At 33.9% G+C, this 27354-nt stretch overlaps 1 protein-coding gene across 4 annotated transcripts in view; it reads right to left on the bottom strand.

Moving 5' to 3' along the window:
- The window catches only part of LOC123523129 (zinc finger protein basonuclin-1-like), a 71504-nt gene extending 46796 nt beyond the window's left edge, over positions 1-24708 (bottom strand). The window contains exon 1 of one of the 4 annotated variants that reach the window (XM_045300778.2): positions 24425-24708. In XM_045300778.2, the coding sequence (XP_045156713.1) occupies positions 24425-24439 (15 nt within the window). In that variant the 5' untranslated portion in view covers positions 24440-24708. Of the gene's footprint in view, positions 1-635; positions 3141-24424 lie in introns of those variants that run through there. The other 3 variants (XM_045300779.2, XM_045300776.2, XM_045300777.2) reach the window with 3 other exon arrangements.
- Between the last annotated feature and the right edge of the window lie 2646 nt (positions 24709-27354).

Here is a 27354-nt window from a genome sequence, read left to right as displayed (position 1 = left end):
TGCAACCAATAGTATCAGAGCATCTTACGAGTTATTTCCTCTGTCAGAACAAGCATTCCGTTACATGTCTTCTGGCTTCTTCTAAACCGTTAAACAATTAACATAATCAATTCACATTTACAAAAAGCATCTTGGTGGGAAGCACTCGCTTTACAAAATGGGTATATAATATGAACATTTCATTACGTGCTAACATTAAGTGGCTAAAACACTTACGATAATAATAAGGAAATCAAAACTTGTATAAATATATCACCAGTGAAATAAGAAATAATTTTAATGCATAACAGTCATTTATGAAATTAAACTTCTAATAGAAGGGTAGTATAATGACAAACACAAATATTTTATTACTAACAATGTTAAACAATACATTTTACTCTTAAAATCAGTCACAGATAAATTGATTTTTTCATTAAGAGAATGATTTAAAATTGTGATAAAATAATAATTTCTTTTGGTTTATTTAATAAAATAAAATAAAAAGCACATACATTAAATATTAAAGCAAATCATTTTCAAAAAGATATGAACATGGGCTTTTTTTATCAATTATCATTGTTATAAAGTACTACTTAATTTTTTATATCAATGATTAAATACAGAAAATAGTAATGAACTTTATGTGTTTTTACCTTTTTACAAGATATAGCATCCATGGAAAACGTTTTCTCAGGCATTGGTGGCGGTATATTTTCCGAGAGAAAAGTTCAGAAACACATTTACTTGTCTAAAGCCAGGTATGCTGATAAACTACAGGTTATGTTTATTCTTTAAAGACATCAATCATACTCCGTACCCAATTATGATAAGCCCCCTCTCCTTTTTTTTTCCAGTAGCAAAATGTCTCCCTTACTCTTATGTATTAAAAACTTGCCACTTAATCACCTTCATTAACAAATTATCTAAACAGTTCCTAATTAACAAATTTTTAAGATTTTTTTGTGTGTGCCAAGTGTTAGTTATCATAAACCTGGTCCAATAATCCAAAATTGTTCCTTTGACAAATAGTTACATTGCACGTTTGTCAATCAAGCACACAGGAACCTGCCCCAATCAATCAAACACAGCCAACTGTCCCACATGTGCTATGGATATAGAGGAAGAGTAAGCCTGATAATATCCACAGATGTCATATGTTAATTATTTATCATCTCCAAACACTGTCCTTGCTGTCCAATAGGAGCCATCCTCTAGTGTTTATTAGCCACAGGCTGGGCTACAGCTTATCTTTCTTTCATCTCAGGACTAGCTATTTTCTCTCTAAGAATTTCCCTGCTACCTTTCGTGTCACAGCAAGGGGTATTGGACAAAAATCAGACTGTCCCATACACTGAAACTTTTCTCTTACTGTGTGTATAATATTGGAGAAAATTTCAAAGACAACAGTGTCCTCTTTGGTATATATATTATGGCCAATAAAAGACCCCTTTTCCCGAATTAAATAAGATAAGTTATTCTATTACACTTCATTATAAGCAAGTTAATGGAACCATTGAATTTTAAAAGTCATAAACTGATTGTCTCCCTTTACTATGATAATGGTTAGCACAGGGAAACAATGTCTTATACTTTTATTACAGGGAAACAAGACTTATTTTCAAATAAAACAATGAAGAAAAGAAAGTTAACACTATGGCAACCATTCAAACGATCATTTTAAGATTCAGTTCTTGTTGCATCAGCTGTTTGTACACCAGGTATACATTAATGAATACAATGAAATGAAACAGTTATTATTTTGAACTGAAACTGTTCCCCCCTCTTATTTCTCTCTTTCAATTTATGACGAAGTATTTATTATTTAACGAAGTTACATAATGGGCTTATTTTGGACTTGGAATGTTTAAATAGTCCCTGTTCACCATATGGTAAAAGTCTAAATTTGCGAGCACTTTGATGAAGCTAGGCCCAGTGACAATTATTTGTTGCTAGCTCAAATCACCTGATTATTAAAATCAGTACCCACTTATAAGATTTTTTTTTTGAGAATACTTTCTAAAACACGTCAAGGCTTCTTATTTGGATTATGAACATTTTCTTAATATCCTAATGATAGCAAACAGAACTTTTTACCATGGCTTTTTTTTTTTCTCAGACAATATGTCAAAGTGATATCAATTTTATTTTTAAGCCAAGGTGTGACTATGCAATTCATTTTAGGCAAGAGTAATTAATGATATTTTCACTTTTTACAAAGTGTGTATTTTTTCAGAGAAGTCAAGGTACTCTAATGATATTCACTTCATTTTTTTTTCAGGTAAGGTGTTGTTGTTCAAAACAGTGAAGACCATGATAAAAATTCTGACACAGGTTTCAATTACAGCAACCACTAAAAATTCTAGAAAAAAAATTTGTTGGACTTTTCTTGAAAAAGCAGGATATGGTGTCTAAGAATGTCAGTGAACCCTGGAGGAATGTTTTGAGTACTTTCAGACCTACCACTGTCTTTGTCCACAGATATCAGTAGAGACATGTGATCCATTCTAACTGATAGATGACCTCCATATGTGGACTCCCCAGGGGTCAATCTTGGGTCCACTTTTCTTATCACCATAATGGCATTTTACAAACAACTTTGACAAAATTTGTTACTAATGGCAACTGGCATGCCCTGCTGAAGAAATAATTCAAAAATATCATTTTGAATATTAGGAACATGACAGAAAAAATTCTTATCAAATCTGAGGGAATCTGGAAATTATTGTTTTACCTAAAAAAATCTTTTTAAACTGTACATCACAGAAAATATATTGTGAAATCATTTAATTTAATTTTGTGATCATGAAATTTTCTGGCTTTTGTCACAATTTCTTTTTAATGGCATAAGAACCTGCGGATTTCAGACTGTGAAGATTAAACAAAAAGGAATTCTATCTTTTCTTGTGGATAAAAACCCACAAAATCCACGAAAATAGCCACCCACAAAATTTAATAATGATTTTTAAAAGTAATACAGAAAAGAAGATGACGAGATTCCAATATTTCTGTAGTTTAACATCAAAATTTACTTCACTAAAAATGATTTTTTTAATTTAAATCTAACAAAAAATATATTTTAGTAACAGTATTCCCTCATATTATTTTTTGGAATTACCATCGATTTTGTCCTTAAAACCTTTTTGTGGGTACAAACGCAATGAAACCAAAATAGGACTTTTTGTTCCTTCATCCTTTTTTTCTTTGACCATTTTAGTGGGAATAAGCAGTGGGTGCATTTTTACACAGTTCTGACAGTAAGAAAAAAGTCATGTTTGATGTCTAAGTGTTGACCAGATAATTCATCTGTAACCACCTTATGAAGTTCATCATACAAATTACATGACAAAACACTGCAATTGAAGACACCGGAAATATTGCTGTCATAACCTCAAATTATATTTATGAAATGACGATGAAAGGGGAGACGCTGTGTCTCCCTATTTCTGTACACTTAATTGTTTTTCTCAGATCATGTTTTTCAACGATAGCAATTACGTGTCTCGGAGGATTATTGGTCTCTTTCGGAAAGTTTATTCTAATGCATGCGTATTAATACAAGACTCGTATGCGACCCTCGTGTAATCGTGAAGGTGTGGCAATAAACACGTGAAAAATACGTTTGTAATTGACACAGCATGATGGCACGAAGTCGGTACCATGAGTGCCGTATTTTCATTGGTACTTTATGGCAGAGCATTATATTTGGATAGACAAATAATGCAAGATGGGGGAGATATAAAGACAATAACCTATTTGAGCTGTGTAACTGTTGCCATAGGAGTTGAAAATGATAAAATATAATAAGATTTGTCAAAACTTATCTCAGAACAATGTCTGCCCTACCATGACTTACAAGGCCCAGAGGACATTCTCGAAGCTGGAACTGGTACAAAACATGAAAGGTTTCAGTCTTTTCAGCAACAATACAATATGTCTATTGCTATTTTTTGAAATGAGCAATTTACATAGCAATCTTACTGGTAACAAGTTTTGTTTTTTTGGAAATAATTTATGACTATCCTATAATGAAGTCATATCTTAAATTTTAAATAACCACATGCATGCAGTGAAATCACCCAAAATGGATAACGATTATGGTGCGGTTATCACCATAAAAAAAACAACAATAAATTCAGAAGTAATTCAAAATGTGGCACTACTGTTTGTTTGAAATGTCTTCAAGTTTGTCTTTTCGTTTTTCATTTTATTCCTCTGATTATAAAAGGAGTTTGGAGTCTCCGATCGCAACCTTGCCATTGGTCGATTTCAAGACAGAGCTCTGGATCAACCAATGAGAAGCTAAGATTCTGAGACTGGCCTCCAAACTACTGTAAATTTTACACCAGTCTTCTGACTGTTTTATTAGTTTGTCCTTTCTCTTACTTTACAGTGTGTTCCCAGATTGTTCTTGACTTTGTAAACAAATAAACTGACAATGAGTACAGTGTGTGTCATTAATTAATGTATTACTGCAGGACAATTACACATATGTTTGTGGTGAACTGAGAACCAATCATGTCTTCAAGATCAGTACAATCAGTAGAGTCACCTCTATTACTAACAGATGTCACAAAGATCTGAATGTCTTTTAGTCCACAGAAGTGACTACTTTCTATAAAATCCAATTATCTGTATCTTGTGGAGACTGCTCTTCAATATTCCTTGGAAAAAACTGACCCTAGAGTTATAAAACTGCATCAGGAGACCATGCAGTCTTAGATACAGCCCTGTCATTGGTCAATTTAAAAGCTGTTCCCAGAAACAACCAGTTCAGAAGTTGGAGTCTGAGACTGGCATACAGACTGATATGGAAATATTCCGCTTGGTTCTTTATAATAAACTATTTTTAAGGCAGTGGACCCTAAACAACAATAAGCAGGGGCCATTAACCATTATAATGCTGGACATGATTGGTTTTACCTTTGTGACCAGTGTAGATCATGATCAGCCTGCAAATCTGTGCAGTCTGATCAAGATCTGCACTGTTTGCCACTCAGTCAGTATCTTTTTGGTAAGCACCTCTATTAACAGTTAATGATACTGTCCAAACTGAAAGATTATTATTATTATTATTATTATTATTATACCAGATTTGTTTAGCGCCCTTTTCATATGGAATACAGTCTAACCTGTCTTAAGCAGCCAGCCAAGGGAAGCAGACAATTTGGCCGCTTAAGCCAGGTGACAGCTGATCGGAGGTGCAGCCAGTATATGTATTTTTTTCAGACTTCTGACCAGTCTATAGCCTTTAGGCCCATTTCTTTTTGGGTTTTCCATTATTATTTTACCAGGATACAATGACATGCATTTGCCTTCGCAATACGAATGGTCTTCTTAGCAATCTAAAACTCCGGCGCGGTTTTTTACCACAAAAAAATTGTTACAGACAATTTTCCAACTTCGAAACAAGTTTGTTTACAATTTTCGCCATTTTGGTAAGGCAAGCTACTCTCGGCGCTTATTGTCTACACTAAATCTAAGATTGCCGTTACGTTCCGTAAAAGATAGAGTGGTTTATATTTTTTTTTCAAACACAATTTCGTAAAAATTTAATAGTATTTTGATGACAGAAGTATAAAAAAATCACAAATATTATGCTATTAATTAGTTATCGAGTATTATCTTTAACCGAGGTCAAACTGTGAACAAAAAAATTGACACGAGGTGACATGCTAATTACCGATAATTACTGGCCATTTGATCATAACAAAAGGGGATTACACCTTTGGTTATTAGTTTTAATTGAGAAGCTCATGTCATTTTGTCGTTCTTGTGGTGAAGTCACGTGAAACTTAGCAACCACGTGTTTCTCAAAATCGGGTATCTTCGGCGATTATTATCTAAAAATAATTGGTTTTGGAAGAAAAATGGCCGCTGAAAGGGGTCAAATACGGCCGTCGGGAGGCAATTTCGGTGGCCGCTGGCCGCAGAATAAAGTGATAAAATAGAGGAAAATCCGTCGGGGGCGTCATAAAATGGCCGCTGAACGGAGGTGACCGCTGATCGGAGGTGACCGTTAGTACAGGTTAGACTGTATACGTTCAAAGGCGCTTTACAGTTAAACATGTGACACATCGCAGATATGTAGGGAAATAACAAAAACATGACATATGCAATCACAAAACTGAAACTGAACAATTTGATTAAACGCCTTTTTTATAAATGATATATTCAATGGCGTTGTACATAATAATAAAAAATAATAGTTATTACAACAATATCATAAATGAACAATGATAATCACAGAAAACAAGGCAAGGATGAGTAAACTATAAAGATGGACAAATTCATTATAGAAATTTAGCAGGGTAAGGGTTACATGACAAATGACAAGGGTATCATGCACATCCCCTACTCCCTAGATAATGTAGCTTATGAGAGCATGTGGCTTTCTGTAAAGGCAGGGAAAGCATATATCACATATAGAAAATACAAAATTAAATGGAGAATACAGATTGTCATTACAGGTCCACTACCTTAAACCCACATAATTACCCAGAAATGACCAGTAACAGGAAGTAGCAGTATTTCTTTTTTCTTATTCCGTCACACAGAGGACTAGGTATAGAATAACAAGATACTGTTGTTTTTTTTCAACAAACATTGCATGCTGTACTTAATTAAAGGTCTCTGATCTTTCTAGCCTTAATCATTTAGCACACACTTATGTCAAAGCCACTTGATTCATGTCCTTTGTGGCTGGAAATCACTGTGCTATCACAATTAGCCTGTGATTATTGTGAAATTGGATTAACTTTTACTGCAGGGACAACTGATCATTAAAGATTAACAGGTTTTCTCTCATTTATAATGTATATGGTTTCTTCCCTGACTGTGATTTTTGAAATGTCATAAAGTTAGGGTAGTTGGCAAAGTTTGGCAGTACTTCTTGTCATTAAACATGCTCTGTGAACACTTGTGTGATCAAGTGTTTAAGGCCAGTCAAAAAGAAATAATAGCTTACTCACCCTTGCCTTGTTTTCTGTGATTAAAGTTAAGGTAGATGAAAGTGTTTGGTGGTTATAAGTTTCTTTTCATTAAAACATGCTCTGATCAATTTTGAAGGACAATATTAATATATCCTTTCTTAAGGTAGTGGACTGTCATTAATAGTAGACGGTAAATAACAATTTCTATTGGATTATGTTTTCTTGTATGTTGTGTCTTTTTTTCAATCTTTGAATGCTAATGTAGCTTATACTAGCACCTGGCTTTCCATTCATACCAGAGATTGCCGAAATCGCATAAGTAGAACAAGTAGTCAAATGGTAATTTCTGATTGTCCTTACAAGTCCCCTACCTTAATGACACCTCCAAGGAACAAACACCTCTCTACAAGGACTGGCATTTTCCTTTCCAGAATTCCTTAGTAAATTAACCTCTACAGTGCAACATCCCCTGTACAACAAACATGTTTCAGTCTTCCAAGCTGTGTTAACTCGAAAGAGGTTGTACTGTTATTTTATCCATACAATTTTGACAATATATATATGCTTCAAATGACAGGTTGAACTGTAGTTCAAAATGAGCTTTCTCTGTCATTTAAAACATGCCACCTACGATATGTATGGTCACAATTTTAAGGCAAACTCGTGAAAATATTTATTTTTCTAGAGAAGCAACACAATCTACTTCCAGCAGATTTAGGTAACCAATTGACACTGTGTTGACTGGAAAACAATAAATAAATGATTACTTAAGGCGGGCCTAAGGTAGGTTTTTATTGTTAACAAGAGGATTATCTCCATTTCCTGATGGCTTCCACTAAGTGAATTTTTCAACAGGCATCATAACCCATTTGGGACTACTTGCTTCCAAGAATCTTTGAGACAAATGATTTCTTCAACTTTCTTATGCAAGAAATCATTTCGGACTATTTTTATTCAGTGACAATTAAACACTTCAGAGATATTCCCACTTTTTTTTATTGCTGTTGTATGAAGTTGGACCAAATAACTCAGTCAAGTTTTTACGGAAGACTTTAAAAGTTCAGGACATAATCATAATAAGATAATTACAATGTTCACACATTGTTTGCTACAAGAATGCTTATATTCTATACTGAATTTCGAGGTTTTGTAATTGAAAATATGTTATTGTGTTCAGTATGTCATAGAGTAGTTCCTACTACACTATGATATTTTCTTAATTTTAATATTTACAGTTGTGAATATACCCAGTCTATATCGTAGGTCCAGTATCATAGACTGATAATATCAGAATCAGTCCATTCAGAAAATCTGAAAATTGTCAGGCATTTGTCACTGTTACATAAAATAAAAGAAAATTTACAAAAATCTGCAATTTTGTGACAAATTTCTTATTATCAGTCTAGTGGCTAGCCTAAACATGTCACTGAATATTGCTGAAATCACAGAATTTCACACTGGCATTTTTTACCATAATATCTTATAACAGTAATGTTGAAGGGCCAAAGAAACATTTTGACCATAGGTCCAGCTTCCTCCACAGAATTTATAGTCAACATTTGGTTGTGGCCAACAGCTTTCTGGTTTCCCATAGTCATAATGTTTAGAGTTTTAATTTACTTTCAACATTTTCTCCAATACTGAATAAGTTAAAATTGCAAATTATTGCACAATGCAATTAGTAGATGAAAGGCAAAATGGAATTTGCTCCATTTAGAGACATTCAGTTTTTAGGCCATTTTTGGGCAAAAATGAACCCCCTCCTTTGTCTTATGAATCGAATCTACTTTTTGTTTCACCTAAACCTACAATTTTTAAGAATTCAGGTTTAGTTCTAACAAGTACATTTTAAATGTGTACCAGCAAAAATGTGTAATGTACTGAATTTTAACACCACAGATCCTTACTGAAATACAAGATGAAATGCTGAATGTGTATGTAGTACCTGTATGAATATTGAATTGCAACCTTTATATTTTATCCAGGTGAGCATACTTGGGTCAATACTGGTGGCCTCCATGGCCAAGTGGTTAAAGCTGCTCACTTCAAATCACTTGCCCCTGGTGGATGTGGGCTCGAGCCTCACACTGGCGTTGAATTCTTCATATGAGGAAGCCATCCAGCTGGTTTAGAGAAGATTGGTGGTTCTACCTAGGGGCCATGAAATAATGCACGGACCTGAGGTCTTTCTCTGCCATCGAAGTTGGAAAGTTGCCACATGACCTATAATTGTGTCGGTGCAACATTAAACCCAACAAAAACAAAAAACAAAACAAAAACTTTAGTTAATACTGCTCTCTGTTTATCTTATAAATTTTTGCTACCCTGCTTTTAAAATAAACAGAATGGAGACTATTTGTTTAACAAAAAACACGTTTTCTCAAGCAGCCTGTATTAATTATCGAGATTTGGTAATTACTTTGTCATATAGTTTTTACAATCATCTCCTTCCTCCCAGACGAAGATTGTTTCTATTTCATTATCGAAAATGAGATTAAAAGTTTAAATCTCCCAGAAATCTTCAAACTGAAATGTCAGCCGAGACGTCCCTTAAGAGATTGTCTTTCAAAATTTGAACATAGAAAAATCAGCCGATATCCTTAAACTATCAAACGTAAAACTGGATTTATGTCAATACTTCTGACTAAATAAATGTTTTCTGTTTTATTGTACTTGAAATATGTGCTTGTCAACTCCGAGAAATAAATTTAAAAGAAAATTTTATCGTTCCTGGCAATATAGTTTTGCGCAATTTCTAAAAATCAATGAAACGCATTTAATTCTAGCACGCTAAATTCGTCATCGATAGGTCCTTTACGCGACACTGAATTATTCTCCATGGAGAAAAAGACATTTAGCGTTTGACAAGTGATTTTCTTAACTTGTTTAAAAGCTGTAAAAACAATATGATGCATTGCATAATGACACAAAATTCGAACTTACTCGAGGAGACCCGTCTTTGAAACATGTGTTATATCAGAATTTAAAGGGATATCAAATGGAATAATGTTCCGAATTGATCAATTTACTTTGAGTAAGGAGCTATTACTGTGCACGTAATTATACCATACCATCATGATAAAGGACCAAATTTTCTTTTTCAAACAATAGGGAATAAATCTTTTTAAACAAGAAATAGGATAAATGCCGCTATAATTTTGGGACAACCTATTTTGGTAATATTATGGGACAAATATTCAGTTGTATGAAACATGACTAAAAGACACGCATTTTACCTATAATATACTGTTTATTCAATGTATTTTGTTCCAAAGAGAAGAGATAATTTCGAAAATCTCAAGAAGTAAAAAGTTACATTAAATCTTCTTTTATCGCCTTTCTCGGAATTGTTTCCCAGTAAAAGTTACGCAATACACAGTTTATATCTATTCCAAGAAGGAATGTGTTTGTCACTTTTACAAACTGAAATTTTATATCTCCAAAGTTAGAAACACTAAATATTGAGTCTAAATCATAGAGTATTTTGTTTAGATGCGTAAGTAATTCTGTTGTATGATATTGTTTCCCATGAAATTTTTGGTATGACCACTGACCAACCCTGAATAATTTCAATGAAGGGTCAAATGTTGTAAAACTGAATTTGGAAGACCAGTCCCAAAACACGAGCATCTGATAAGTTGATTCTGGGCACAGTCTTGAAATTGACCAGTGTCAAGGTCCAAACTCATTTTAACCTTTACCCTGCTAAATTTCTAAAATCGACTGGTCCATCATTCAATTTGGGAAGTACCACTTTTTATTCAAAGGGGTGTTCACTGAAAATATACTGACTGGACAGCGAACAGTGCACTGGTCGCAAAGGCAAAATTACTCATTGCCAGCAGGCTAAAGGTAAAAAACCTTGGAACTGGTTCTGGTATTATGGCTAAAGCATTTAGTTGAAAGGCCAACTGTTACACTGTCAAAGGTCTTTCCCAGAATACAGATATATTTTTTATTGACAAGTATAGCAGACAAACTCTAAGAGTAACTCGCCAAGTATCAGCTATTGACACTGGTTAATATATTTATTAAAAGGCTAAGTAAGAGGGCAAAAATAGCATTTAATTTCCGACAAAATACTACAGGCAGACGAAAACATTTCTTTTTACGTTTCAATTATTCAACAGTTTTCTGCCGAGCAAAATGATCGTTTCTTCACCTTGACTGGTTTATGTCTAATTCCTAGCGATTGCATTTGACTTTAAGTCTCCATTTCTGGATGCTGCAATCAGATTATGGAGCAAAACGATGTGACATGTGACACATGACAAAGCCGACTAGCGCACTTTGTCACCCAAGTTCACACGGAGTGGTAAAAAATTGATTCCAGCAAACATGACTTAACATGGTGACATAAACTAAAAGCATCCCAAGAGAAATTCTGTGTAAAAATTATTTGGGGATATATAGACGAAATGCATTTTTATAACTTATTTATCAGAATCTAGTGCCAAATTAATCCTAAAGTCACCACTTTGATAGAAGAAAAAATTGCAACAGTACAATTTTATGAAACCTTTTAGTTGTTCTATCACATTTCAAATGCTGGGGCGTACAAGGTGCAGACTTCGCATATGGGGTGGTCAATGAAGAAGGTGTTTATTAGCTGTTTCCAATAAACAAAATGAGCTAAAGGGGTGGTCATTATAAGGGGTGGTCAATAAATCAGGTTTGTATATATGAATAGTCAATAAATCTGGTATCTGTAAGAGTATAAAATTTTGTCTGTATATAAGGGACTACTAGTAAATCCGGTGAGTGTGAATATGACTGGTTAATATTAATCTGTTCTGTATATAAGGGGTGACTGATAAATCCGGTGTATGTTTACAATTACAAGGGGTGACCAACAAATGCAGAGTGTGTGTCTCTACATAAGGATGGACAATTAATGTGGTCTGTGGATAAACCTGACCTGTATACAAGTGTTGTGTATTTGTGTGTGTTCAGCATCTTCTTTAACAATTTTTCAGTAAAAAAAAACAATGGTGTCAGCTTGTAGCAGTAAACAAAATGCCCAACTTTATAGTGCTGCCTCACTATAGTAACAGACTCGTGACATTATACCCGATCAAGTCACACTGACACGGGACTGACTGGTGCTGCAACTTTCCTCTTAAGCTGTGAACCAAACGATGAAGCTACTAGAACCATTTTTCATGTCTTTGGTATGATGCCGCTAGGAAGTCAACCCAACACACCTGAAGCCTGTCTGAAGAGGTTTCTATACATAGCTTGGTGTACATGTCACTGCAATCTCATCAAACCTATTTTAGTTCTATTAAATAAAGAATACTTAAAGACTACTTTTTTATTTTTTCAACTTCTTCAAAAATTATTTTGTTGTGTCCTTCCCGTGATGTAAAGTTCTTGTTTTCTTAAATAAGAAAATCCTACGTAAGGTTTGGAGGGGGGCTGTAAATCGGCTGTAATGATTTTTTTCTCTAATTTCCATACCATTAAGTTTCCTGTACACAAAGGGTAAATTGTTTTAAGGGGGAAAAAACTAGTTCTAAAGAGTTTACGAGCAAAATGATCAGTTTTCAGATCAAAAAGGATTATCAAATATGTATCATGGGCCGTATTGTTCGGCAAGTGCCCAAGTCTTGATGAAAATAGCGCTAAAAATGGCATAGACAAGTTTTACGCATTCTTATTTCTCATTAGCTATTCCTTTGCAATAAATTGACACGGTGGAAAATGTTTTCATTTCTCATCCCTCTGATATCGTCTGATTTCTTTTTTGTCATAACAGTTTTGTATCCTCTGACAGAGATAAATGAATTCTTACGACTTTGTCATAACCGTGGAGACAATTTCATCAAAATTTTGTCCCACCGAACAAAAGAATCCCTGAATCATTTCAGTTCAGAATGGGACTCTGATTTAATCTTGAAAAGTTTTTGGTGTCTCGATTTAATTGCCACGATTAAACAAGACAAAATTCCGAAACATCAATAGCTTCGCACAAAATTGTAACATGATGCCATAGACGCTTGCAATCAATAGAATAAAGCTTTTCAATGACACAGGACAAGTTTAGAGACTGTTCAGATTTGGAGGAGAATATAAGACATTTTCATGAGTAAAGGGACAAAAGAATATAAAGTATAAAATCAGTGTTTCAATTATCTCAATGACATAGTAGTGAAGTGATAGATACATCCAGAGTAGCCCGTCTCTCAATTGTCACATAAATTGAATCGAAAAATTTGGAGACATCTTACGCTACATAAAAGTGTCCCAAGAAACACATAGAAACACCGAAGTTGATTAATTTTATCGGGGAAAAGTAATAGCGTGGAACAATTTGTACAGTCCCTGCGCTGCATTGAACAATAACGCAAGACATTCGTTTCTGAGAAAATGTCACCGCAAACGTTTCAAATAAAACCAATGACAGAATTAATTTTCTTTCCTGATCACTAAATGGTAAAAAAATAAATCTCCAAAAAAAATAGATCAAACAAAGTTTTCTCGGAGTAGTAGAAATCATCATTCTGAAAGGAGATGACTTAGGTACAGTTTCTATATCTGGTTATTCATAAATTGAGTACAAATTTTGCAAGATAGCTTTCAAAGTCAATTGTTTTGTCCAACCTGTGCAGAAGTATTATGGAAACATGGGTCTGCTAGATCTTACACTTATGTAATATCTGACAAAATTTTTCATCATTTTTTTTTTATAACATACTACTTTACATAAAATACTGATTTAACTTCATTTATATTGCTTGTGAAAAATCTTAAAGCCATAACGAAATTTACAATATCTCTGTTGCATCTAACATTATATATATAACATTAGATGCAATTGAGATATTGAGATCACTTATGTGTTCGGGTTATAAAGACTAGTAAGTGTCACATGCCCCCAAGTGGTCTGTGGAATCAACCTTTCTTTTTAAAGGTAGGGTGTTTGAGTGGGATGATAACGGGAGATTTAAAACTGAAAAATAGGTATGTTAGGTATAGTCCTCTGTTGCTGTATGCAATTTTCATAAATTCCCTACAGAGTTATGTCCTGACAAGAAAATTCAATAAAGGGAGATAAGTAGAAAAGTAATGAGGGTAGAGTTATGGTTCTTGCAAGTGACACATCAATATGTTCTGCATAGGTGCTAAGTATTTTTAAATCAATCCACAAATGATAATATTACAGACTGGGCATGATATCCCGACAGACATTCAATAAAAGGGAGACAATTCAAAAAGTAAGAAGGGTAGATTTATGGTTCTTGTATACCACACATTGTCATGTCATGCTGATCAATCCATGAATGGAAGAGGCATAATAAAAATCCACTTACAGTGAAAAATATCATATTAAAATTATGCGTAAAATAACAAAAGGCAATAACTTTTGTAAAACTGAGTAAAAAAAAAAAGAGCTTAAATTAAGGAACAAATCTTCATAACATGCAAGCAAATAAAGTATCCATAAGATGTGTTTATTTCTTTGTCTTAGTAAATTTTGCAAAAACAACCTCTTCTGCAAATGCATTTCACTATTATACAGCAAGATTTTTACGTTACAATTAAACTCATATGGTACAAGTTGATTTCATTACAGCAAATAAAAGAAAATAAAGTTAGACAAGACATGTTAGTGTTCCCTGCAATCATATTCAAACTGTCATTTATCACTGGAAGATCACAACACTGTCAACCATTTCCATATCGAGAAAATTGCGACGGGGACTTATCAGGCACCTCCGACCATGTACATACATACATTTTCCATTTAGATGCTATTTTCAAAACTGTCCCATGAAATTAAGCGCTAAATGGAATTTTTGCACTGTAAGACTTTGCATGTTCTGAAGGAACGTCCCAAAACGGTTGACACTTTTGAATCAATATGAGTAACATGAACACGCAGGCCATTAATTTGATCAATATAATCTATTACATTAGCCATTTTTTATTCTTGAGTAATTTGTGTGGGTAATATATTTGGTCACCAGAGAGCAAACTTTGTCATTCGCAGTAATGTGTCCCGAGCTATTTATCGTCTTTGATCTTTAGTAGGGTTACAGAAAACCCAGTACCAGATGCTTTCAGAAAAGCAGAATGCTGTATTAAATTTTATTGGCTGATTATGCGTACAGATTCTTGTTTGCTGTTGAAATCAAAACCAATTTTCTCCCTCCCTTAAATCAAAAAGTCTCTACATTCTTAAATGTTTAACATCTATTTATTTCAAACTGTAAGTAGTTGGTCAACAAATTATCACTTTAAAATTAAAAGCATTGTAACCAAGAGAAATGTGTCTACAGGATTACCATTATGTAAAAGTGAATTTTAGCTGAACAATGTCCATGGATCTTCGATAAAAGCTAACCAAACAATGAACATGGATATAAATTAATAGAACTGTTAATCCTTCAAGTTCCATGGCTAAATGAGAACAGTAAACCAAACATTGCCTATATAAGAATAATTAATGCAACATTGCCCATTAATATACCAGAACGGCCAACACAACAATGTCCATGGATATATGAGAACAGTTAATCCAGCATTGCCCATTCAAAATATTATGAGAACAGTTAATGCATCATTGTCCATGGATATATGACAACAATTAACAGCAATGTCCAAGGATATATGAACAGTTAACACAACCATGTCCATGGATATATAAGAATAAATAACACAACAATGTCCATGGATATTATTGAGAACAGTTAATCCAGCATTGCCCATTCAAATATTATGAGAACAGTAAATGCCATCATTTGTCCTGGATATAAGACAAATTAACAGCAATGTCCAAGGATTAATGAAAAAGTTAACACAACCATTCCATGGATATTTAGAATAAATAACACACATTCCATGGATATAAGAACAGTTAATCGCAATGCCCATTCAAAATATTATGAGAACAGTTAATGCATCATTGTCCATGGATATATGACAACAATTAACAGCGGTAGAGCGTCGGTCTACGGATCGTTGGGTCGCGAGTTCGATCCTCGGGCGGGGCGTATGTTCTCCGTGACTATTTGATAAACGACATTGTGTCTGCAATCATTAGTCCTCCACCACTGATAATTCATGTGGGGAAGTTGGCAGTTACTTGCGGAGAACAGGTTTGTACTGGTACAGAATCCAGGAACACTGGTTAGGTTAACTGCCCGCCGTTACATGACTGAAATACTGTTGAAAAACGGCGTTAAACCCAACACAAACAAACAAACAAAAACAATTAACAGCAATGTCCAAGGATATATGAACAGTTAACACAACCATGTCCATGGATATATAAGAATAAATAACACAACAATGTCCATGGATATGTAAGATATATAACAGTTAACCCCGCATTGCTTATAGAAACTTATATTAGAGCAGGTAACACAACATTGCCAATAGATATATCAACAATATTGGTCTTGGGTATATAAGAAAAGTTAACCCGTGTCCACAATTACATCGATAAGCCATTTACTTTTAATTATTCATTGGACAACCATATTTTGGAACATGTGAAAGAAAACCCTTATCTTGGAATAACAATTAGTGATAATTTGAAATGGGCTACACACATCAATAAAATATGCAACAGAGCAAACTCAACTCTTGGATTTATACGAAGGAATCTGAAGAACTGTAACAAACAATTCAAAGAAACAGCTTATATTTCACTTGTAAGATCAGTACTGGACTATACATCTACAGTATGGGATCCATATCTCTCAAAAGATATAACGCGCATAGAAAACATTCAACTTCGTGCAGCGCGTTTTGTTCAAAATGACTATTGCCGTACAAGTAGTGTTTTACAAATGATGAACCAACTTGGCTGGAAACCATTAAAAGAACGAAGACGGGAACAAAGACTCACTCTCCTCTTCAAGATTGTCAACGACCTTGTAGCTATCCCCGCCGATCACTACATCGAGTTCAACCAACGCACATCATGTAATAAACATCAGAAACAGATTAAAATCAAAAGAGTGCCAGATACAGACATATTTAAATATTCTTTTTTTCCGCACACATTTATTGATTGGAATAACTTGCCAGAAAGTGCAGTGAACTGTGACACCATTAATAGTTTCAAAGGGACAATTTCTTGTGACTAAAAGACCTAAGCGCACACACGTTCCTGGATGATTTTTGCTCAGAGACTGAGTTCCTTTCCAGTATTCAACAGATACAGATATATAGATACAGACAGATAAATGAAAACAGTTAAAAACACAATGTCCATGAATAAATGAAAACAATTAACCAAATGATGTCCATGGATAAATGAAAACAGTAAACCAAACAATAACCATGAATAAATGAAACTAGTTAACCAAACAATGTCCATGGATAAACATGAAGTTAGCGAAACAAACATGTAAAACATGTGGAGAATGAATCACGCGTGGACACACTTTCTGATCAAGTAAACAGAACACAAAAGACGTAATCATTTGAAGAGACACACCCAGAAAATGCAAGAATATTGTGACTTCTACAAGCACTTGAGCAATCATGCATGCAGTCATACAAAAAAAGAAACAACTGAATTTTAAGAACTCATGAATAAAGTATCAAATAACAAAGCTGGTAGGTAAAAAAATGAAATTTTGTTGACCTGGTAAATTAATTGTTGACAAGTTTGGTATTATCACAACAGAGCTTACAGTTCCATTTATCAATCAGGACAATGACTGTCTTTAATTTTGCAATTACAAAGAAACAATGATATCATTTAATCAGCCTGCCACATGGAACAAGACAGTGCTCTAGTGTTAGGAACACTATAAAAAATATACAGTTTGAACAGTTTCCTAGTATAATCACCCCATTGTTACAAGCACTTGAACTCCAGTGGAACCAGAAAACTCTTCATTTATGGAGGAAGGAAGATCACATCAGAGACTCTTCATTGTGAAGGAAGAGATCACATTCAGTGATGAAAAAAAAAGACAACATCACAGAAAGCTGTATTTTGGAATGTTTCAATGACTTTTTGTGGAGCAACTGTTTATAATGGTAGATTTACTGCTTCTCCTTACATGCCACATACTGACTTCAGAAGTCTTTCAAGTCTCATAGCTCCAGTTATAAAATTCAGGTATTTTAAACAACAGCCAGGTAAAAACCTCTGCCATACTTCTAAAACCTCTACCTTACTGTAACAGTAGCCCGCTGACAAAAGTGTGATCTGTCAGTGATGTCTGGCAACTGTTTGCCTTGTTTTTTTTAGTCTGGCTTAGGTTTACAGTGCGACTTGCAGAGCTTTGGAAACATCAAATTCAGAAGTTCTTAGGCCTTCATACATCAGAGACATTTGGCGCAGAAATATCAGTTTGTAGATTTATGACATTTTCTGTATTCTGCATGCTACTGCAAAGTCTTTGAAATAAGCCATAGCCTATGTTTCCAATAACGCTAGACAGACAGCCAATGGTTTACTTTGTTTAATGAAATTATTTTCTTTTTAAGTTCATGCCAAATGAACATTGTAAAAACGAATTTCATTTCTTACATCTAAATTATATTTCCTTTGCATTTGTTAACAAGGTGCTTTTCTTAATTGTACATATTTTTGTGTATTTAACACTAAAATCTGCTTCCCTGTCATTCCGTCCACCAGTTAGAATAACTTGTGACGTCATCTAAGGAACTTTCCTCCTGACTGCAGTACACACCAGCATTGTCAAAACAGCAGCACATTATCAAGAAGTAGCATAATCATACTTTTGGCGCCCTTCCTGTTGCAGTTCATACAAAATGAACTTCAATATTTTCAATGAATGTTTATATTGACCAGTTTGATATTTCCAGTAAAACCTGTGAACAAAGACCACCTGACTCTAAAAGTTTCCCTGTCAAGTTCAAAATTTACAGTTTAATCTGTGACTTAGACCACCTGTCCAGCAAATAAAACTCATTGTTGACACCCTCTCCTGCCCTGTATTCAGACAGACGTGACTATGTGTTTTCTAACTTGGTATAGAGATTTTCAATGAATAAAATAAGGATATTCTAGATTTCATTTTTAGCTCGACTATTCTACTCACCCTGGCGTCGGCGTCACACCTTGGTTAAGTTTTTGCATGCAAGTACATACAGCCATCAACTAAAGGCATATAGCTTTGAAACTTATTTTTTCTTTTTCTAGGTCAATTACCAACCTCTCTGGGTCAAGTCCCATAACTCTGACCTGTATTTTGAGCAAATTATGCCCCCTTTTGGACTTAGAAAATTTTGGTTAAAGTTTTACATGCAAGTTACTATCTCCAAAACTAATGCAGATATTGATTTGAAACTTCACTTGTGTCTTCGGGGTTATAAAACTAGTTGATAGCAGCAAGTCCCATAACTCTGACTTTCCTTTTGGCCAAATTATGCCCCCTTTTGGACTTAGAAAATTCTGGTTAAAGTTTTGCGTGCAAGTACATACAGCTATTTCTAAAAGGCATATAGATTTGAAACTTATTTTTTCTTTTTCTAGATCAATTACCAACCTCTCTGGGTCAAGTCCCATAACTCTGACATGTATTTTGAGCAAATTATGCCCCCTTTTGGACTTAGAAAATTTTGGTTAAAGTTTTACATGCAAGTTACTATCTCAAAAACTAATACAGATATTGATTTGAAACTTCACTTGTGTCTTCGGGGTTATAAAACTAGTTGATAGCAGCAAGTCCCATAACTCTGACTTTCATTTTGGCCAAATTATGCCCCCTTTTGGACTTAGAAAATTCTGGTTAAAGTTTTGCGTGCAAGTACATACAGCTATTTCTAAAAGGCATATAGATTTCAAACTTATTTTTTCTTTTTCTAGGTCAATTACCAACCTCTCTGGGTCAAGTCCCATAACTCTGACATGTATTTTGAGCAAATTATGCCCCCTTTTGGACTTAGAAAATTTTGGTTAAAGTTTTACATGCAAGTTACTATCTCCAAAACTAATGCAGATATTGATTTGAAACTTCAGTTGTGTCTTCGGGGTTATAAAACTAGTTGATAGCAGCAAGTCCCATAACTCTGACTTTCATTTTGGCCAAATTATGCCCCCTTTTGGACTTAGAAAATTCTGGTTAAAGTTTTGCGTGCAAGTACATACAGCTATTTCTAAAAGGCATATAGATTTGAAACTTATTTTTTCTTTTTCTAGATCAATTACCAACCTCTCTGGGTCAAGTCCCATAACTCTGACATGTATTTTGAGCAAATTATGCCCCCTTTTGGACTTAGAAAATTTTGGTTAAAGTTTTACATGCAAGTTACTATCTCCAAAACTAATGCAGATATTGATTTGAAACTTCACATGTGTCTTCGGGGTTATAAATCTAGTTGATAGCACCAAGTCCCATAACTCTGACCTTCATTTTGGCCAAATTATGCCCCCTTTTGGACTTAGAAAATTCTGGTTAAAGTTTTGCGTGCAAGTACATACAGCTATTTCTAAAAGGCATATAGATTTGAAACTTATTTTTTCTTTTTCTAGATCAATTACCAACCTCACTGGGTCAAGTCCCATAACTCTGACATGTTTTTTTTGAGCAAATTATGCCCCCTTTTAGACTTAGAAAATTTTGGTTAAAGTTTTACATGCAAGTTATTATCTCCAAAACTAATGCAGATATTGAATTGAAACTTCACATGTGCCTTCGGGGTTATAAAACTAGTCGATAGCAGCAAGTCCCATAACTGATATGCATTTTGGTGAAATTATTCCCCCTTTTGAACTTAAAACTCTTTTGATATTTAACCTTTTTGGGTAATATTTTCCTGCTTCTGGGACAATATTTCGAATAGTCGAGCTTGGCTGTCTTAGGGACAGCTCTTGTTTTTTTTATATTCTCTAACGGTTGAAAATGTCGTTTGTGAAAACGTTATTTCTTCTTATTTAGAACTAGTGACAACAATAACAAAATACCTTTATCTTCACAGCCAGAATTACAGTATTATTTTCGAAATAAATTAAAAAGTTTACCATTAACCCTTAGCATGCTGGACATGATTGATTCTGCCTTTGCGACCAGTGTAGATCATGATCAGCCTGCACATCCGTGCAGTCTGATCAAGATCTGCACTGTTCGCTATTTAGTCAGTATCTTTTTGTTCAGCATCCCTTTTAACTGTCAATGGTACTGTCCAAATTGAAAGATGGACAAGTTCATTATAGAAATTTAGCAGAGTAAGGGTTAAGATTACAGCATCAGCGAAGATATTAAACATGAAATTTTAACTGCACTAGTTGCATACAACTCGCAGTTCCTGAATATTTTGACATATTCTTGCACTTTTATTTTCTGTGTCTCAATAGCAAGTGAAATGATATTCCAAGCAATGCTCCTTTGCAGAAGTTAAATGCCATATACTCATATATCTGCTGTGTAAAATGCACCAAAGGTGAGTTGTAGTCATTGTACATTTTATATTTTTACTTAAATTTTCAAGAGAGAGGAATTGTTTACTTCACTATTCATATTATGCATTTTTTACTCTCCAAACAATACCAAAACCACTGCCCAAGGATACTAAACAGTTCCAGCGAATTGATGAAAATGAAGAAAATAATTTTCACTGAAGTGGCAATTAATACAATGAAAAAATGCTTTATATTTCCATCAGTATTTCTCAATAATTCTTGAGAAAGTATATAAAAGAACCATTTTGCATTTAGTCCCCTCACTTCAACACCCATCCCTGCTCCCCTCCACCCTGCCCCAAAGAATCTTTATTCTAGTAATGATATCAATTGGTCTAAATATATTTTGCACACTCAGCATTCTTCTAATATTTTCTGGTTATTATTTTTTTCTCTCATATTTTTTCTCTCTTACTGAATCATACTGTCAACATTATACATGTGCTGGCCTACATTTGTCTCATATACTGCTGATTTCTCCCTTTGTGGTTACCCCAACATCTGGTTTTACTCTAAACACCACTTGTCTTTTTGTCATAAGATCTTTCTTGTGAAAGAGTATGTCACTAAACTAAAGTCCCCCCATTCAGAGTCACATAAACAAGTTGCGATTTCTGCAAGCTTGTTGCTAAGCAACCGCATTAATTTTCAACATTTTTCAAAATAAACTTAATATCAAAATTACTTTCCAAAACATCTTCAATATTATACTGTATAATAAAAAAAATTAATTAGAAGACAAAAATCCATATCATTTGTTTTAAAAATTATCATGTTTATGAATATGATGTTCCCACGGAAACAATTTTTTTATGAATATGAATAATTTTAAAGTAGTCACTCTGCAGTAACTGCTGGGACATTAGTTCTTACTGCCTGATTCATACTGCTGATAAGCCATGGAAACATGTCATTTGGGTGTGGAATTCTCACAGAAGCAGTTTTTTGCTTGTTCACATGTAAAAAATGACAAGTCATGTGACTCCACAGAGTTCACACAGTTAGTGCTCATGTGTGTCGGTTTCATGTTAAAAAGGTCAACATCTGAATGAAAAGCTTTGACGATAAGCAAAAAGGCTGTGTCAGGGTTTTTTTTCTTAGATATGTCTTGAATTTGTGTGAAATGTTGAAACCTAATACAAAGCACTTCACTGTTTAGCACTTTTTTGTTTGATAAAAAGGACAAGAGGTGAACGGCACATGCATGCTTCAAAGGGTGTATAGTATACTGCTTTGTGGTTTCATTCTTTAAGTTTAATCAGCAAGAAACAGATGAAATTAAAATACAAAAATCAAAATACATAATTTTAATGAGTGATACGAAACACAAGCTGTTAATTTTTTCTTCTTATTGTATTCAGTGTATAAAGCACTGTTACAAGAGTTATTCATACATATAATTTATTTTTTGTTGATTTTATTGCATGTGAATATAAGAAAATATGGATTTACTTCTTTTTGCAAAGAATTTTAACTTGTGTTTCTAACGGAAATTAAGTTCAGTAAAACACAAATGGCTCACGGTCTCAAGGGAATGAGCAAAATAAAAAAAGTTATGGAAGGTTTTGACCAATCCGAACACAGAAAATAAAAATAAAAACGGCTGGGAACCTCATGATTTGCTCGACTGAGCACGTGCACTCGAGTCATCGATGCTCAAGCAAGCCGTGTCTAACTGTATATAACTCATTTGGCAAGATATTTAAATTTCAGCATCTTTCAGGAAATGCATCCAAAAATTATGAATAAAGCTAAGTTCCTTCTATTTTACAATAAACGTTTACTGTGTGATTAACACAGTAGAAAGCTACTTTATAAATGTCAAAACCTTAACTATAAATTTGAAGTCATTACCAAAATGTTTAATAACTTTTGGCCTTTCTCAAGAAAAATGGACACAGAATCTTTAATGTCTCCCCCATCCCCACTCCCAGCCCTCACAAACACAATTCCTTTTTAAATATAATCTGAAGGGTCCTTTTATATTGCCTCATCCTTTGAAGTAGCTACAGGTGATCTGATGCAGAGAGAGGAGAGATAATCCTCAGAGATTAACTAAATTACTGCTCATTCCCAGTATGGGACCATACTATGTCTATCTGATGTCAGTCCACAACAGATTCCTTCTATCAAAAGAGACACTGACTTCCTGAAATATTTACCTGGTAAAGACCTAATTAGCATAATTTATTCACACCTGTGCTACTGTTTAAGATCGACCAATCAGTGACGAGCTTCTTTCAGGAATATCGAAATACCTATGGTGGGACATTTCTCAACAGTTACTATTAAAAAGCCAATTTAGGTTCATCTGACGAATGCATGACACATTCTGAATATACACTGAATGTCTGTTTCTTTGTCTTTCAAACAGGGAAAGGCAGGTTTGTATATCATTCCATTATCATATACCATGCTTACAAAACAACTGAATTTCTTATTGTCAACAATGGAAACGTAATATTAATTTAAAAATCAGCTAGCAGAATGAAACGCAGTAAAAATATTCCTACTTTTCTTTAAAGTTTTAGTATCTGTTATTAATCATTTCATAAAAATTTGCAACCTATTCTTTTCTTAAACAATTCATACAGATTTAGACAACTAATTTGACATATATGCAAAGTTACATGCTATATAATTTATCTTGCCAAAATCGGTACAAAGTTCCAAAACTTCAAAACAAAAAGTTATCTTCTGATAAAAATGATACATAAAAGATCTTATAAAAAAACTGAACTTCCAGACAAACTCAACACAAAACCATGACAACCTCTTGAATTTCCTCAAGTTTGACATTTTGACATCAACTTCCTCCTTCCCTTGACAAAGTTCCAAGTTTTTTATTTACCGAAAAATGGAACATTTCACTTTTTTAAAATACATTTTTACTTAAGAATACAACTTTATTATAATTTTCCTCTAAATATGTTATATTATTTTACAAGAAAAAAAGTTTTTAAAAGTTTTTAAAGTTTTGAAATTCCACCATTTTGAATACTAATCAATACAGATATTGTATTTAATGTCACATATTGACAGCTCTGTGAAATATATATACAGAAATAATTCAATAAACAACAATTTGATAACCAAATCTGAAAAAAATAAACTTGCTTACCTCTAACGGTTTCATGATGACAAATTCTCATACATTCCGTTCTGTATGTCACAGGACAAAACTTGTATGTGGCACTCACGACTCCAGAAATGTACAGCGCTATGACAACCAATCAACTTCCAGTCTTCCCCACACCTCTGTCAGGAAGAAATGTACACAAAACTTGTTACTATTTTTAGAAATCTATGGGAGTAAACTTCAGAAATATTTTTCTGCTACTGTGGATTTTGGTAAAGCCTGACAAAGTACAGAGATAAGGAGGGTCGGTGTCTTGAGTTCTGTTATGGATGCTCTAGTCACTGTCAGGGTACAAGGAAGATGCTGCTGTGACTTATCAACAAACATTTACAATCTCTGCTTTACTTACTTCCACTGTATTTACCTGGCTATAAGACGTTGGCACTGTATCTAAGGTAGCGCTCTTTTACAATCCCGCTATATCTCAGACACTCAGATCAAAACATCTTTATTAATGTGCGTGTGTGTGCTTTCCTCCCCACTGACTTTTAAATGTCACTTGGATCTTTTTTTTCTATTCTCCACATACATTGTACAAAACAGTATGTTTAAGAAAATAATAACATATCTTATACCAGACAGAGAAAAAAAATTGTATGATATACAAAGATTGTTTAAATTGTACTAAAACAGAATGTGAAAATGATATCAAGCTTGGAACAAATCTTGAACAAAATTGCTGACCAATGAGTGACTGATAGTTACATATGGTTTAAAAGTATTACTTCCCTTTGTTTTCATGTTCTTTGCATTTGTTTTTATTGACTTTTTACATATTTTATTCATCTCTGTGTTTACACTGTTTACCAAGCTTTACTATGTAAATTCGATTGTTTCCTTGCATTTCAGTTACTATTTGATATAGGATTTATCAACAGAACATTCTCATTACAAAAACCAAATAGAAAGCATTTAAAATGCCCGTTTTTACACTTATTATCAAATTGGTTCATTAAGTTTTACTCAGCAGTTTTTGTTTTTGTTTTAATAACTTCAAGACTAATACATTCAGAAAGTGTAAATGTAGTGTTCCACGTTTGGAAGGTGTAAATTTATTTTGTAGCATGGTTCACCCTTGCGGAGAAGCCTACCTTTAGTAGATGTAGTTCCATTTTGACTAACATGTTTCCATTTCAGATTGTTCCAACATCATTCAATGGTACAGTAGCTGAAATACAGATTTTAAAGACTTTTACACAATACACTGTAAAATATATCAACAAAGGAAGTCTGTGTTCATGATTACATGCATTGTGTCCTTGTTATTTTATGAACAACAGTTGTCAGTCGTTTTTTCCAACGTCTCTACTTTTACTGTATTTTATGTACAAGATGAAAAACCAAAAGCTCACACATTAAGTAAAGCTTTACCACAAGTTCAAGTCAACCCAGTTCGTGAAGACCCAAAAGGTTTCATTTACAAGCAAACTTTATGCAGAAATATGAAATCTAAAATGAAAACAGTAGTCTGTAGAGACAGGTGTCTCTGTTCAGAGGTGGTCACTATTTACAGGTGGTTACTATTCACAGGTAGCCTTAAGAAGGGTTAGACTATAGAGAGTATAAAGGATAAACATGTATTGCTTCAGTACCTGCTAGACAAGATGTTTTCCCTTCCAGATTTTGTGTTTTGCAGAACAGGTTTCTGTTGGCTGCCATACTGGTGACTTGTGAAGCTCGAAAATGCCTGAAACATGTATAAAAACATACCAGCTGATAAGCCACATGGCTGGGTGGGAATATCAGTGTTGTATGATTGCTGGAATGTAAGGTAAAGAACAGTTAACTGTTGTCATTTGATCTGGCTACTGGAGGCAGTTTAGTTAAGATTTATCACCAGACTGGTGTCTTTCAGCTGTGCTTGATGAAGTAAACAGAGAAAGAATCAAAGGGTACCAGCCTATGTCCCATGTGCCTGACTGCATCCACATGTTTACTGGGAGAACTCATTAAATGGCAACAAAAATAAATTGGACAGATAGCCAGAGAACCTGCATCACTAAACTGAGGCTCAAATGGGAAAAATGCAATTATTTTTTAATTCCAAAAAAAAAAAAAAAAAATATAATAATCATAAGTATAATTCATGCCAAATTTTCAGATTTATAATTAGAATTTGTCCAACATATACATGTAAAATGACATGTAAATATTTAAAATGACTGAAATTTTGTAAGAAATTACTTTCAGTATCAAAGTTTTAAATGAATGAAATGACCTGCAATTTATACCATTTGTACAAACAACTTCCCCTTCACTTAATTTTCAGAAGTCAGTTTTCTTTGTAAGAAAATAACATTCTGTTTACTTTTGACATTTGCCCTTAATATGAAAAGTCATCATCTTGACATGTTTAATAATATATATAATAAACTCCATTATTTTTAACAGGAGCCATTATATTTATCTAAATTAATCTAGAGATACATGTATGTTTATAATTCAAAGCCAGATGTCTTCCTGCTACATTAAAATAATGCTGAAAAAAAGTTACCAGGTGCAGTTTTTGCACAGGTTCGATAAAGAAAAAGAGTCTAACCCAATGTTGAATAGTAGCAGAACAAGCTTCTTTCTACTGCTGTGAACTTCATTTCTACTGCAACAACTATGTTGTTTCTACCACAACAAAAGGGAACAGTTGAGTTGTAATGAAAGATGCTTTACTTCTAATACAACAGTTGCTGACAGCAAAACATGCTTCATTTCTGCCTCAACAACTGTGAACAGTTGCTGACAACAAAACATGCTTCGTTTCTGCCTCAACAACTGTGAACAGTTGCAGACAGCAAAACATGTTTCGTTTCTGCCTCAACAACTGTGAACAGTTGCAGACAGCAACACATGCTTCGTTTCTGCCTCAACAACTGTGAACAGTTGCAGACAGCAAAACATGCTTCGTTTCTGCACCAACA

Source organism: Mercenaria mercenaria, chromosome 8 (assembly GCF_021730395.1).
Source record: "Mercenaria mercenaria strain notata chromosome 8, MADL_Memer_1, whole genome shotgun sequence".
Taxonomy (NCBI): Eukaryota; Metazoa; Mollusca; class Bivalvia; order Venerida; family Veneridae; genus Mercenaria; species Mercenaria mercenaria.
This window is presented reverse-complemented; position numbering and strand designations above follow the sequence as displayed.